The sequence below is a fragment of the Morone saxatilis genome, unplaced genomic scaffold (assembly GCF_004916995.1).
Source record: "Morone saxatilis isolate NCDOM2014 unplaced genomic scaffold, NCSU_SB_2.0 Contig21, whole genome shotgun sequence".
NCBI classification, from domain to species: domain Eukaryota; kingdom Metazoa; phylum Chordata; class Actinopteri; family Moronidae; genus Morone; species Morone saxatilis.
The window spans coordinates 4,932,901-4,949,720 of NW_023339774.1; the positions used below are offsets into that span (position 1 = coordinate 4,932,901).

General features: G+C 40.9%; 1 protein-coding gene across 1 annotated transcript in view; it reads right to left on the minus strand.

Moving 5' to 3' along the window:
- The window catches only part of arrdc1b (arrestin domain containing 1b), a 36,673-nt gene that overhangs the window by 13,523 nt on the left and 6,330 nt on the right, over positions 1-16,820 (minus strand). Inside the window, exons 2-3 of the mRNA XM_035668491.1 lie at positions 7,229-7,339; positions 1,845-1,895 (exon numbers count right to left, since the gene is read on the minus strand). Coding sequence (XP_035524384.1) covers positions 1,845-1,895; positions 7,229-7,339 — 162 coding nt within the window. The remainder of the gene's footprint in view (positions 1-1,844; positions 1,896-7,228; positions 7,340-16,820) is intronic.

Genomic DNA, 16,820 nt, shown 5'->3' on the forward strand with positions numbered 1-16,820 from the left:
CACTTTTCATGATAGTAGCGCCACCTAGTGGCCAACCCGAACAAAATTTTTGGCCATGACTGACACGTGTGCCACGTTTCATGAGTTTTCAAGCATGAGAAAGCCTCCAAATATGCGTTCGTTTAGGAGGAAAAAGAAAAATAAGAAAAAGAAAAAGAATTCCTTCAATTACAATAGGGCCTTTGCACGATTTGAGCTCAGGCCCTAATAAAGTGGAATCAACACCTGTCTGTAATAGTTTAAACAAAAAATAACCATTATAATCTCTATAATGGTAGGATTTATTGACTAATTGCATTCATGTTTATCCTAGGAACAGTGTACCGTACTTTACAACCCCTCTCATTCATCCAGGCACCAACCTTTTATACACTAATGATTGCTAAGCTGCCATGCAGTTGCTGACTGGCACATCAGGAGCAAACTGTGACTTAATCAAGGAGGCTCTGACATGGAGTTAGGGGCTGAAAAGCCAGTGTTATATTTTGACTGTACCTGCCATAGTTGTGTTAAATGAAAGTGCTAGAACTACTTTTCCTTTTTTGATGGGTTTTTATGAATTATTCAATTTTTACTTATTTAAACCTGACTTAAAACAACCATTGCTGTCAGTGCAAACGCTTCAACAGATTTTAAAACAAGCTTTAAGACCTTTATCTCTCTGTTTGAGTAGCAATTGCTCTTAAGTTGCTCAGTGTTCACATGTAACTCCTGGCAATGCTTTTACGCTACATATTATACAGATTCCACATTCATCTGTTTGTGACGAGATTTGATTTCAATAAAATTAAAGATTTTTAGTCTGGCTCCTAATCAAGAACAGATTCTGGAGTTTTTAGAGGATTTCTTACAATTGTGAGATCATTATACTTGCATACAACGAACCATAGACTAGTCATTCTAAGTTAGTGAATTTTTGCATATTTAATAAACTACTGCACTTAATTGCATGTTTAAAATATCGAGCATATCATCATAATTCTCTGTTTTTGTATATATATATATATTTATGTGTTTTGATGCAGACGTTTTCATCTACACATGAACTTTTCTCAAAAAAATGATCACCTTCTTCAAATCCTGCGTTGGCTGACTAAACTCAACTTAATTTTAGTCTATTTTAAAGCTATTCAAGAGCATATCATATGTCTACTTTGTTGTACCAGCAGGGGGCAGTACGAGACACCGGATTCTCCAATGAGCCACTTATCACAACATGATAGTTAACATGCTCTCAAGTCTGGGGGCCTGAAAGGAGGGGAGGGTGAAGCATGGGGGCATGAAGACCAATTAAACAGTGACTGCACAACAGGAGAGGGAACTAAAAATAACCGACCCCCCCCCTTCAACCCACGCCTGACAGAGTGTAAGATACCAGACAGACAATGTGTGTGCCCTCACAGGTGCCAAGTATGTTCAGCTGATCTTTGTTATTTGCATGGTCGCATTGTGTAATCTTTTTGCCAGCCTTTAGGAAAAATCAGCTTATTTAGAATGTGTTTGTGAACAAGTGGCGCGTGGAATAAAGATGCATTATCAGGCTGAGGCATGTTCCACCCAAATCTCTTAAACATTGACTACGTAATGATCCCTGACACACCATCAGTATCACATATCTGTGTGTGTCTGCTCTGTGACGAAGACAAAGGACTTAGGTCTGAACACTTTGTAAGTACACATACTAAAAAAACTCCCGGGTTATCACACCTGCATGCCCCTTTCACTGACGTCACCTGGCCTCTGATAAATCAGGTCCATGTGAAAGATATTATGGGAACTGAGGGTGTGCCCTTGACATAGAGGAATGAAGTTAAATGGGTCATCAAGGTTAATCCAACACTCACCTGGAATGAGAAACTGAAAAGGGAAACTGTGTTCGCCCGGCACCAGAGTTCCTGTAAAAGAGGAAGGCTTGTCAGTTACAAACTGAAAAAAAAGAAAAATGCAAATAACTTGACTGGGTGCACATATAGTGATCATTCTCATGGTTTGTGTGTGTGTGACTGTATTTTTTGGGACTTCACATATCTTTTTGTAAACACCAGGTGTCCAGGCGAGACGCTGTGCCTGTGGGGTTCACCTGACTTTCTAAGACAAATGGACTGTTTTCTGTTCAAAGACCGAGATGTCTTTTGTAGAAAATGAAACTAGCAACTGAAACCAATCACCCAGCATCAGAAGAAGTGATAAACTGCCGGCTGTGTAGCTGCCAAAGTTGGAGCATTTCTCAGCAAAGTTAATCAATGATTTACAAGCACAGTGAAGCCAGCAGTGACCGAACCAAGGCTGAGTGCATTCTTCTGCTCAGTTACAACATCTACGGGTCAGCATCATTGTGCCATGTCTGCCCTCATAAATTAAAGGATAGGCTTTCTACATTTTTATTCTACGTTTTTCTTGTTGTCAACAAATCCAACAAGAAGACCAAAACCAACATCCCTCTCTACCATGTCTGTGGCATCTACCTATTGAAGACAAAAATCTTTAGAAACTGGTCAAACATATACTATTCTTTTTCTTGTAAGGCTAAATACGTTTCTCAAACAGCTGTTCGTCAAACAGGAGGACAGTGATTGTAGCAGACATGCTGTGTGTGTAACTGAGTCAAACACACAGTGTGAACTACGACACAGAGGAATAAGATATTTCAGGCTTTGAATACACAGACAATATTTATTAGTAGGATCAATTCATCATTTCGTAAGATTAATTAACAACAAGAAAAGTATAGACCATGCCTGGCCTTGTGTTTTAAAAGACATTGGCACAAACAGACAGAACTTCCTGCAGAGACAGACAGTGATATAAACACTAGAAACCAAACAAAAAAACAAATTTTGTAATTTGGATGTTATTAGACAACACGGGTGAATTGAAGCAGACCTTTCGGTGCTTTCAGAAACATATCTGGCACTCCGGAACAGGAAGTGCTCTGAAGCATGAAGAGGTGTTTTGGAATAAAACAAACTGTTAAGTAGATTTTCTCTGAAAGAGAATGTGTATCCAAATAGAAGCTCTTTTATCTCACTTGGTTATAACACTGTTTTTAGTATTCATATATGGCACCAGCTGCTTACAGTACTCCACCCAGAAAAGCAATTTCACAACTCTGAGTTTGAACTATTATTTTCAGAGTGTTTTCTAAGCATTCAGGAAACTTGACCCCAATTTTTCCACAAGGGTTTGTAAACACCAAATTCCAATTTCACAAAGTTCTCAGCCTCAAATATCTTAAATTATATCTAATCCATGACATGCGTGTACTGCATGTGACTGCATACCTGGGTGTAACACTGACAGTAATCTTTTCATCACACAGCTTCCAAAAGAGAAAATATTTTTTAAAAGTCTCGCATTTTATTCATTATATATACTGCAGCTCTGTAATGAGCAATTATCAACATTTTTCATACTTGTTTACTCCACAACCTTATGTAAATGCTAGCAAAAGCACGAGGGCCTTTCTATGTCACACTGAGAGCACCTTGAGCCAGCCGGGTTATTAATTCTCTAGATGAGCTGACAGCCCAATTAAATTCTTGTAGACAGCAACATGTCTCACCTCATTAGGGACGGGCACAACTTTTTCCGTTGGTTTCAGTTTCCTGAGGGGAGGCGCTCAGGCTGTGTGTGTGTGTGTGTGTGTGTGTGTGTGTTCATTTGCATCATGTTTACTGCTAGAGGAAGCAGTCATGCTGTGAACCAGCTCTGTGCAGGTGCAACAGCCACTTGTATATTCAATTATAGCAAGACTAGCTAGCACAGATATTGACATAAAAACCTTTCAAAAACAAAAACACGATGAAGGCAAACAATTAACAGAGGGCTAGATTATAGATTACACAGAGTAGGCTGTTAAGATAATAAACTTCAGCATACTAACCCATAACCCCCATGTCCCTCTAAGCTAATATCAATCCTCAACAATTCAAACCCATTCTACCTACAGCACTAATGAAAAAAAAAGAACACTGTATTACACAATAAATATCTGTAATATACAAACTAAAGTCAATAACAGAACAGTCAAGTTTTCAAAAACATTGCTTAAAATGAATTTAATAATGTAACTTTAAAAATATATCTCCATACAATTTGGTGCAGATATTCATGGTCCCAGGAAGATGACTTGTAATGACTTTGATAATCATCTGACTTTTAATCTGGTGCCATTACAAAACATCCACTTTTTGACAATTATGTATCACAAATGTGCTGCACCATTGGAAAAGCTCTATGGGAGCTGTAGTTCTTTGAACACCAACAAATAAATCTTTCTTTAACTTTGCTAAACTGCAGTTCCTGGTGCTTAATTCCCTAATTCCTTTCATGTTTAAACATGACGCTAAACAAACACTATCTGTGCAGAGATGTGCAACAATAGATAATGTAAAATATGAAGACATGGAATGCTACAGTGAGTTTGTCTCAAGCACGGTCTAAATATAAAGTTGTCTGATTCTAAACCAAGTCTACAGTAAAACCACAATCCAACTGCAACAGTGGGAGGGAGATCCTTATTCCCTGAAGGTCATTAACTGAGAACAGTGACAGGATGAAGGGCGGACGCTGACATCACTGGTGTTCATCCTTCCAACCGTCAAGCATCTGTGGCATACCACATTATCAGTCAGCCAAAATGAGCGTCGCTTGCTTTGTGTGAGAGAGTACGTGTGTGTGTGTGTGTGTGTGTGTGTGGTGGTCTTCTGTCACCCTTCCTGTCTCGTTCTCCCTGTGTTGCTCAGCCCTTGGGGGCAGAGCAGCCCATTTTCGGAAGAGAATGGGATACGGAAAAATGGCAGAGATAAAGGGGGCACAGAGGGAGGGTGTGTAATGAATTATTTATGTCCTCATCCGTTTGGAGGGTGGTGTGCCTGGTGTTTTACAGTACACTGTGTGTGTGCATTTGTGTACTGCAATGTTGAATGAGTTGTACTCTCGTTCCAACAATACTGCCGGTGGTATTTATTTCATTTGTTTTTTTATTTCTCATATTGAATAGTACAAAGGTTCTGCACAGCAGAATGCCTTGCAGACAGGTGTGTCAGATTACAGTGAGTGCAAGTGTTCAACAGTTGAGGTTCAATAGCCATGCCAAACGTGATAATGCAGTAAAAGCCAAGTATATTTAATAATATTTGTTTTTACCTTTACTTCTCTGTAAGTTTACTATATTCATATAGTATTCCTTCAGTTACACAGGTCCTGTATCCATGTACAGACTAGAGCTCATTGAGCAGGTCTGTTGACATGCTACCATGTAAGGCGGCTATATTCATGTTTGTGGCTGTTTGTTGGCTTGGTTTTAGTAATCAGTGTCTGCTTTGAAGCCTCATTTCCACTTCCCTGTCTGACATTTGGTATAACAAAAGCCCTAATTTCCCTCACATCAACTGGCGAGAAATCACATCAAACACAAAGCAGAGGTCAGTTCATCCAAAATACAAAAAACATTGTCCCACATTGCATGGCTACGAGTGTCTAGTCATGCAGACAGTTTTGTTTTCCCCGAACCATCTGTCTCCACTTTAATGCAACAGAAATGTTGTCAAACACATTACAATACAATTTCTCTGTTAATCTACGGTTATTAGTGCTTTTGTAGTATTTTCCTATGCTAATTCTACATAGCTTAATGTAGCATTAGACTCTATTCTACAGTACACAGAAGCAAAACCAGAAGTAACAACATCACAGTTTAAAAATAATCCAATACAAGTAAATGTCCTGCATTCAAAGTTGTACTTAAAGCAGCTATCAATATTTTATAATAACAGTGTTGACAGTAACAATGTGAAAACAATGAGGTGGCTGTGGCTCAGGAGGTAGAGCGGGTCTTCCACTAATCTGATCCCGGCTCTTCCTGCTGCAGACGAAGTGTCCTTCACAACAACTTTACTGTTTTGGTTCATTCTCACAGCTCTCAAAGCATCATTAGATGTTTTCAGTGGAAAAGCTCCGAAACCCCCTGTACACTAGCTGCTCATCACATAACAGCAGAGAGACACAGTTAGAGACTCCATGGTGAATATATTGGAACATTTAGCAGATAAAGAGCCAGATATTTTCCCAGGAGTTGGTGGAGACCAAAAACTGAGCTTTTTTACTTTTTCCGATGGCATGTTTTTTTGTAGTTTGTAGAAAACGTTGGTGAAATATACATATACTGTATATTACATTATTGAATTATCTAAACTGATGCAGTTTAGTAGTTTCATCAATAATAATGCATCATATATTGTATGAAAAATGTACAATATGCATATTAACTATAAAAGTACAGCTAGAGTAAAAAGTACAATATTTAAAGCTAAAATGTAGTGAAGTAGAAGTAGCATTAAATGGAAACAATATTGTACTTGATTACTGCACGTACACACATACAGTAATACAGTACAGTGTATTACCGCAGTACAGTATGTACTATATAGTATAAGAGATTGGTGTGTACCACAAGTTGAAGAACACAGTCCTGAGAGTTAAACATTGAACTGTTTCTTGGCGTTTTAACTGCCATGGATAACACGCTCTAATGACTGCCATTAAGTTCGGATGCGTGATATGCGTTTACAGCAGATTTCATGCACGCACGGCACATTTCGCTTTCTGGCTGTGGGCGGTATCGGCAACACATACAAAAGATGGAAGATCACACTCACAACAAAAGGTCCTGTAAGCTCTCGTTTCCGCAGCTGAGCCTGGCCTCAGTGCAGCAGCGCAGATTTGTACCCAGAGCCTGGGAGAAAAAAATCGAAACCTATCCCTGTGGAGCATGTCCACCCTTCTCATTAGACACTGCTGGACACTGATGACCACATCTCACCTCAGGGAGGCAGCATGCAGAGAGGCAGGCTGGAACATCCCTGCAGGGGACTGCTACTCTGATTGAGGCTTTAACTCTTCACTACAGGGCTGCAAAAACCTGCTGCTGCCACCGTGAGATTAAGCCTGTTGCAGCAGATTTCTCATAAACCAAATGAGGTGAAAGGCAGAAGGATTCAGTCATATCATAGAGTGTTGTTGTGACAGGGATCTGGAGGTTCTGATATTTCAGTGCTCTCAGAGCAGTGGGATAAAACAGTCTGTTTCATATAGGAAGCTACATGTGAACGTTTTTTTAGTGTTTTCCATTCACTGTAATACAAATGAGATGAAGTATCTAATACGTAGCAGACCTTAAAGTTCTTTCATAGACAAACATAGAATACAAAGTTTTTAGAGGCATCACCTTTGTCAGCAACAGACAATGTGCTGTTGAAGTACTGCTCCTCCAGAGTCCACGAGCTGTCGTTCACTTTGTTGGAGATACCACATGAGCCCTGACAGTTCACCTTGATGGCTGTGAAAAGAGGAAAGAAAACAATAGTAAATCCACTGTTTGAAAACAGCTTCTTTTTAGAAACGGTGGTTTCATTATTAAAGTATCTGCAGACTAAGACACCAGTTTCCCAGAGCAAAACATGAATATAAACGCCTTTTGAAAACTTGCCATGTAAACTGTCATTCTGACTGTTTTGTCAAAGTCTTGTTGTTAATACAAAACCCAACCTTCTTGTTTCAAACTCTTAAGCAAGCAACACAAACACCTTTAACATTCCTTTTCTTAAACAATCCTGGGAACAACTGGGAATCACCAGTCATATCAATTTGATTTGGAACCGCAGTCAGTTTGGGCAACACAGTGAAGAATACAGACCAGGTCAAATGAATCTGGGCCCCTGGTGTTGGTCATGTTCATTCTGCTGCAGTGGTACATAATCACAACAGGCTGTGAGTGGTGTTTGTATCCACAGATGAAGAGGAGGAGTAACTTTATCAGGGGGCTGTTGTGAAACTGAAGAGGATACTGTAAATGAAGGTCTGGCTGCTTCAGGTTGGACTGGTTTGGGTCATGGCACAGATTAGCGTTTTACTGGGATGATGATGGTGGCGATGCTTGTGATTAAGTAACAGGTTACTGATAATACAAATGCAGTTGTTTTTCCAAATGAACTTTAATACAGTGTCCTCCTGCCTGTTTAGGTCTATGTTGTCCTGTGGGAATGCTTAAACACTAAAACTGCATTTGGTGATGTTACTGCTAGTGGGTGAGGTTAACTGTTGAAGTTAAGCAACTTGTTCCTCTGTGACACTGCTGACTGTAGGGTACAGGAAATGATCATCTTCTCACGCTTGATTCAAAGATCAAGACGATAAAAAAGGCTTAAAAAAGTTCACACCGGTGCTGGGTACGACAGACAGACGTCAACAGTCCACCAACAAGAAAAAACACTACGGTGAGTGAGCAGCAGGAACACTCTGCGGTGCTCTCTCTCTCTCTGTCTCTCTGTCTGTCTCTCTGTATCACACGTCCTCTCTCTATCCCTCTTGTCTCTCTGTTGATCTGTCTGTGAGGAAATGAAAACCCTCTGATAATGCACACAGACACACACCCACACGCACAGACCAAAAGTGTGACAGAAGCCAGAGGATTACAGAGAAAGATGGCCCAGCCACAGTATTATCCCAGCATTCTGATAAACAGACAGCTACATGTTTTGTTAGTGGTCCCAATGTGACTCCTGAATGTCTTTACTTCATCTTTCAAAATTCATTGTTTGGTTTTATACTGTATGACATTGTATTTTGTGAAGCACCTTGTAACTCTGGTTTTGAGAGGCGCATGACAGCATGATTGCATGACATTAGCATTTCGCTATGCAAACATTTGCTACCTGGCACTAACCACAAAGTAGTGTACAGCTGAGGCTGATGGGAAGTGTTTGGCATTTCAAATTCATCCTGACGGGTAGTTTAATGCATCAAATTTAATGTAAACCCAGCCAATATTTGTCATGAGACCTGCTGGAACAAAGTGAAGGATCACCAAAGTCAGCAGGATTGATCCTCTGGGCAACATGGATATCTCAACAAAATTCTATGGCAATGAGATATTTCAGTGTGGACCGAAGTGCTGGACTGACTGACACTGCCAGCCTTGGAGCCATGCTGTTAGCATCAAAGATGTGTTACTTACTTAGGGTTAATTACTACTTAATCACACTGATGCAAACATCCTGCTAATCCAATACTGCCATAATGTTGTGTTGCTCATTGACTTGCAACATATCCATCAATGGTCTAACACCACCAGAGATTAGCCTCATAAAGAGTTAACCAAAATCTCTTCCTGTTGTCGTCCTGTTGCCCAACCCTGCGTGACACTTTTGGGTACTGACTGCTACAGCCGTGATTTTGGCATTACTCGAAAAGAATTCTGGTTTGGTGAGAACACGCGCAGGCTCTGATGTTAAAAAAATATCATGCCGCAGTCTGTGTTTGACCAATCACAGGCTCACACCCGTGCAGGATCCTGTGCTGGCATCACAGACCACACACACACACACTTTCAAAGTGGCAGATGGCTGCGCTCTCCACACCGGCAGGACTGCTGGCAGAGTCTGGGGGAAGGGGGAGGGACCTTTGCTGCCGGTAAAAACAAAAACCAAAATCTGCAGCTCACAAAACGAAGCGGTGCCCTTCATCCACACACACTAATGTCCATTTATTTGGTCATTAATTAAGCCCTGCAATCTGCTCCTCCGGCCATCTGCCTCATTCATGGAGGAGAATAATACCTTTATACTCCACATTAACACAATGTGTGAGCTTTCTGTGTGTCGTTACACTTCACAGATGCAACAATGTAAGTGTAAAGTACACAAATGTGACAGAAAATGGAGCCATTACTGTGAGAAGACATTGTCTACAGCTGTGTGTTGTGGAAAAGCTGGGTCTATGGAAGGTCAGCACAGAGGTAATCTGTTAATATCCCCCGCAGCAGCAGTAGCATCAGCAGCAGGAAGGGCGGCTGGAGCAGAGCTGAATAGTGAATAGTTGTGTCATAAGACACGGGCTGCTTTGGCAGAGAGACTGGCTGTCTGCCGCTGAATAATGGACGGGCCTCTCCACAGACACATGGAGCCACATGGACAAGGAGTAGTCGTGATGGGTTTGATGATACGCAGATCCAGATATAAAGATGTCACAGACACAACAAGGGCAGCAGCAAGTCCAAAACCTAAATTTAACCCGGTATCCGGTTTAACAAGACTTCCCTTCTGGACCAATAATTATGGAGGTTTTGTGAGAATCACTCACATTGTTATACATGTATAGTTACATGTCCATCCTGTTCAAGTTCCATCATTTAAAACTGTGAATGAATGAATGAATGTTAAAGGACCAGTGTGTAGGATTCAGTGGCATCATACGTGGAGTTACAGATTACAACTAACTGACTATTTGATGACCGGGGAATGAGTGTTAATGAATGAATTAGGACTCAAACCTGTGACATTGTGGTTATGTAGCAGGCTATGCGACATCCGTTTTCAGTTTACCTGACACCCTGTTCCTTCTTTCTGTAGTGGAGGAATGTAATAGTGAGCAGCACCAAACCAGAGGTGTCAACACTAGAAGACATAGAATTTCCAATAGCCTTAATTGCATCTTCTCTTGGAAAGCTTTATTTCTTGACTCTTCCTTTTTTTAATCTTAGGCACTTCTACTCATATTTTGATACTGATAATGTGCATAACAACAAGTGGACAAAATGAACTTACCTGCACTGACACTTACAGACGGCAGGAGCACATACAAATGCATCAAAAAAGCTAAATCTTAAACTACAGTATAATAACATGAGTAAGTTATGGCATCATTTGGTAATTAAAGCTTTTCTCATAAATTACTTTTGGAGCAAAGCGGCAAAGAAGATGATTGGCTCCTAAACCTCAAGGTCACAAGGCAAAAGTGTCATCGTTCAGATAACAGACATGGGGGGTGAATTAGTAAATAAAATGAGGTTAGCTAGCTTATTAACCCCAGCTTATAACATTAAAAGGTGTTAACAGACAGTACAACACAACCTTGAAGCCCATAACAGCTGGCACACAAATGTCACTTCACTCATTGTGGTCTGGCAAGGCTCAACAGGCATCCAAGTGGGTTTCCAAATGAATCTGTGGCAAGAAATAGACAGTAAAGTTCTACAATGCCTAGCTCAAATAGTTCTTCACAAAGATCTAAATCCTGCACTGTAAATTCAACTCACAAGATTTACTTTGGTTTTGTGCATCTGACAATTTGCAACTCGTCTGCTACACACCAGCAGCTACGGATCACACCTTGTATTTGCCAGCACAGGAATCTACGCCAGGGGCCAGCTCTCTGCAGAACAAACCACAGCCTGAGGGAGACTGACACTCAGTTGTAAGAGGGAAGCCAGCAGCAGAGCAAGCTCTGACTCAGCAGCTGCCTGGATTTGTTGCCAACACATTGGAGTCTGTCCAGGTCGTCTCTACGGTTCAATGAGAGTGTCTGTAGGCGGAGATGATCCTGGTGCTACTACTCATTAGATTTTACAATTAGACTGTGTGGGTAGACAGATCCAGGAGAGGAGATGCAATCGATAGTGTTTCCAGATCGGGCTGCCTAAACATAACTGCTGTGTTTTATTGTATCAAAAGGTTCTCTGATGTGGGTGAGAAAGGTGAGTGCCGTATATTGTTTTGTGACATTGTGCGTCTGTAAAGCGTATCCTGTTTTTAGTGCAGTCAAACAGTCAAACTTAAGAGAAACGGACTCAGCTGAGGAAATGCCACACCTCTTTGTGTTGTGGTGTTCCTCACTTTTCATCAGGGAAGAGTGTGTTAGAGATCATCTTCCTGCTTATACCTAGCTTGTTATTGTTTTAAAGTCTTCCGACAGTGTTGCTAACCTTTAGTCCTAAATCTCATACCACACACTTTTACTTTAAGAAATACAGATATATTTGCATTTAACAAAAGTATAAACTTTTACAACGATTAAAGGTTGTCTGAACATAGGCAGCTAGCTTAACTGTTGGCAAGTAGCAGCAGAACTTGCTACTGTTGCTATGGTTATATGTAATTTACTACTTTGGTTCAAATGTTGACCAGAAAAAAGAATGACGTCCTCCAGTAGGATTTTAACCTCTATGGCATCCTTCCCTTAAGGAGACTTTTTCTCTCACACTAAAAGTCATTGATGCCACTCCAACTTTTGTCTTTCACCTCTCCCAGTGCAGGAATTTTGTCCCTTAGGGCATACCTTCCTGAAGAAATATGTGCCAGTTACGCAACACTGTTTGCTGATCTTCACTACAAAGAGAATTGGTTTATAATTGAGTGGTTTTACAGAAAATAATGTTTTCACACTGGTATGCTTAGAAATACTAAACACTGAGTGAGAGAAATGACTTTAGTAACAACTGTTTAACTTTTCCAGGACTAAAAGGCCGAACTGTGTCTGTGGGATAAAACCATGCAGTCAGAGCTTGCTGCCTGTTACATCAGGACATGGGAAAAATGAGTCAGCTGGGAGGTTGGTGGGGAAGCACGCAGGAAAGCTGGACTGATAATGACAGTTTCTTATTTACAGTGATTACACTGAGTCCAACTGCAGCTGACGGCTGGAAGCACAAAGGAGCCTCAGTGAGTGTGCTGAAGGTCTGAACTTTACGAGAACAAAGCAGAATGAGGAAACCCTCAATCTCAGACAAAAAAGAAGAACTGTGTCTTTACAACGAGCAGGATTTCATCCTGAAGAGTTCAGGAGCGTGAGTGGGATTAGAAAAGGCAGTTTGAATTGATCAGCATTCCTCACATGCAATAAACGGCTCCTCGGACGTCATTTATACATTCCAGCATAATGAGGCACTGAAGAAGCAGTGTCAGTGTGATAAGGCTTAAACCGAGCTTGGTAGAAACTAACCACAAAACCTGCAGAGTATGCAGCAGTTCAGACTGAGGTCTAGTAAGGTTTGATAATGAAACATAATGAAACATAGCAATGGGTATCATTAGGATTAAGGTTAGATTACTTAGTAAACTAAACAGTTTCATTATTAACTGGATTTAGATTTAATCTGATGGCAGCCAAATTTGCCTGATGGGTCCAAATTTTAAAGGTACTCCAAAACACGCAGTCTAATTTCCATGAAACCTCTCACCCTTGCAATGAGGACAGTAAGGAAGACACTCAAATTAAGATTTGAAACAAAAATGTTTCTTTGTCGAGTTTTGATAACCATGCTGTGCTTGCATTATTCATGGAGGGGCAACATGTGTATTTCCTACAGAATGATACTGCATAAAGATGACAGACAATTTTGTTTTGTCACGTCTCTCCAAGACTCATTTTCCCAGCGAGGGCAGAGCTCAGACAGAAAAGATGTTTTCTGGAGGACTTTCAGGAGAATTATCTTCTCTTGGAGCATTAACAATGGCTGGGACAGAAACCACTAACCCCCTGTTACCTGAATATTTCTAAAACCTTCAGTTTAAAATATTTCTAGTTTTTTCCACAAACTCCAGAGGTCACCGCCTGCACTCTGTACCACAGGACATCCGAGTAATCCCATGCTACACTTCACTACCTTCATTAAATCTTTAAGCGCTGCAAACAATTAGTCCCTCTCTCTTTTCCAACGTCTCCTTTCTAATGCCTCTCAGTGAGACATGTCAAACACAGCCACCTGATATCATGATCTATTACTCCTGACTGTAAGGGAATCCCCTGCAGCAGAACAGAGCCTGGGCTGTTCGTTCAGACATGTCCTGAGTTACCTCTCTGTTAGATCAGTAACAGACGCTTTGAGAGCGGCTCCAGTGAAAGGAAGATACAATTAATGCACTGCTTTATGCCCTCTATTACAGCTGTTCAACCATACAGTGTCAGGAACTGAGAAGCCACAAGAACTAAATTCAGGAACTGCACTTAGCCTATAACTGTTGCGTCAGTGCATTTGTGTTTCAACCACATTTGAAGAACCATGAAGATTAGGCAAATCAGATCAGCACTCTTTTTGCGAGGCCTGACGACATAGAGTTACCACGTTGTTCTTTTCCTTTTGTTATGCTGGAGACCAGATATACAGTGGAGGAATATACAGTATAATCTTTATTTTATTAGGTAAACTGACTGAGAATTCGATTATTTCAAGAGAGACTAGAATATAGCAGGGGTGAGAAGAGTCACAGCACATTGGAAATGACAGCACATACACTACCAACACGAACATCTCTAAACAGGTCAAGTGGATTTTTAAAGTCACTCAATGGAATGAGACAGTTCGAGTTTGAAAATCCTGTAAATCATGGCTCATTGTCAGAGTTTGAAAAAGCCAGAAATGCAAGACACCTGTCTGAAGAGTAGCGACAATGTACAGAGTGTATTTTGCTGGTCATTTTTCAGATACACACAATAAAAAACAATGACAAAATGAAGTTTCTGAATCCGACTGTTTGGGAGATGGGCCCAAAGGAGCCGTATGTCTGTGCTGTTACTGTGTTACACCTCTAACCTTGAGGTGTAACACGTGAAACCACTTGTTACACAGCCTTCTCTGCCACAACGATCAAAACACCAAATGAGTCAATACCTTCTGAACGAATGGTGTTCATGCCTGAAGTTACCCTGTCCAACGAGTTCTCATCCCTCCCCACCGTCCACTGGGTGCTGACAAGCTTTGCACTCTTTATGAGTTTATGATGTTTGCCTGTAGACTACACACCAATCCCTGCGCATGTTTGCATTCATGTGTAAGAGGCTTATCCCGCACAAGTCATATCATAAAACAACCAGCAGACATGTAATCTGTACCTTGCACACTCTCTCCCACATTACCCATCATAAGACAAAATGTCCACATTTCACTGCTTTTGTCTCAAATCCTGACCTGAGGAGACACACACTGTACTGTGTGCTGTAAACACACACATTTAGCAGCTAGGGTTTCACCTGGTTTTCACTGTATGACGTGTAGCAAAAAGGGAAATAATGGTTTAATTCTTCAGACATCTTCTCTATTTCATCGTCTTGATATTTGATGAGACGTGTTTGGAAGACAGTATGTGTAAACAGTTGCTCTCTGCTGGCTTAGAATCACTTTTGATTGGTATCTATGTCAGCAGAGACCTACATTTAAGCATTGGCTTCTCCCTAGCGGCAATAAGCAATGTCCTCAGTTGACCTGATCTCATTTTACTGGTACTGGATACAAAGCAGCTCATTTCAGAACTTATCCCGAATCAATGTAAATCTTAAAACAACATTAGAGGATCAAGATGTCCGTCTGGTAAACCTTAAGGAAATAGAACGGGTTGAAAAGAAAGAGGGTGTGGTTGATGTTATTTCCTTAGCCCTGACAGTTAAAGCCACAAGATCTGACTTACAATATGAATCATAGGCCAAAGTTGAGCCAGATCCTTTCTCTGCATCCATATTTATTATATGTATTATAGTGTTTAATCCCGTTGTTTCACATGGATCACTACTACAGCCATTTATTGCTAAAACGGACCTTTTCACTGTTTGTATCCATGTAGAGAGATATTTACTCACGCTTTGATTGTGCAGTATTAGTCATTTACCATCAGCTGAGGCCCAACAGAGACCTTCAGACTTGTGCTTCCTCCCTCTGAATGGAACCCTCTCACAGCTCTCACTGCTGATTTTATGATATGGGTGTGCTTGAGCTGCTGGAGTCGTTTTGTTATTGACAGCATCGATACCTGACTCATCAGTACCATCCAAAGGCTTGGGCTATTAGTGACCTTTGGAAGGCATCAACCATTCTCACCAGCTAAAGTTCAGAAAGAAGCAGCTCACAGTCACTGTGGTTGTCTCGGAGAAGCCTCACATGGAGCTAAAACAGTGAATTATAGATGGACAGATTTCAGAGCATTCTCAAGTGACATGAGCGACCTTTTTGTTTAATAATCAACAAACACAATTACCCCAGACTGAGTCAGCAACTAGGATTTGTGGAAAATGGAAGCAGCAATTGAACCGGACAATAAAAATGGTGTACAACTACTTTTCTTCATATCAATGAACCCATTGATAATTGCTTCATCTGTAGGGGACAAGCTTTTTCAAAATGTAGGTGAGGAGGGAGACGTTGATGGAGGATTAGCAGCATGTGAGGGAAGGCGGAATGATGATTGAAACCTCTCATGGACTCTCCAAAGCTGGACCAAACACGCAGCTTCACCTCTAAATACGGGCTAGACAGAGATAATCTGTGTGTCCCGCAGTGAGTTGTTCAGTGTGGTTTCTCAATTCACGTTCACCAAACCACACCCTGCTTCTCTGCTGTCTTTGAGATTACAGCAAAATCTACTTTGTACAACATACAACCTTTAAAAAAATCTCCATTGGATTAACCTGATTCAATGAAAAGATAAAGCTGCAATAACACATTTTTACACTAAACAACACATTTTGAGAAAAAGCATCAGGTTCTGTAGCTGCTATGTGTTCTACTTTCTTAACCAGCTAGCTGCAACTCGATCTGTCCGCCGTGTGTAGTTGGGCCGGTAGACTACGGTGGGTTTATCAGATCTCGTTTGCTATAAACAGCTGCCTGCAGCTGGAAATAAGAGTCCTGAGACTGAAACGCTCAAATGTAGCTTAAAACCAAAACTACAATATGAGGATAGAAAGATGCGAACGGCTCTCTGGGTTCATCATTCACATGCACTCTAAGTGTGTTAATATAAAAATGCTGATGCAGTGCAGCATTAAGGTAAGATTATCCGTTCACCGTGGGCCTGCACGACCACACTGTGTAACAGCATATTGGTGAAACCATAAACCAACTTCTTATCTCCCAGCTGACTGTTCTATCTTTAGTGTCTTTGTTGGCACTAATCAACGTTTTGTTCCACTTCCACAGACGAGTGACATCCTCTGCCAACTCAGTTTAAACGACACAGGAAGTGGGGCAGCTTTTCAGAGAGAGGAAGAGGAGG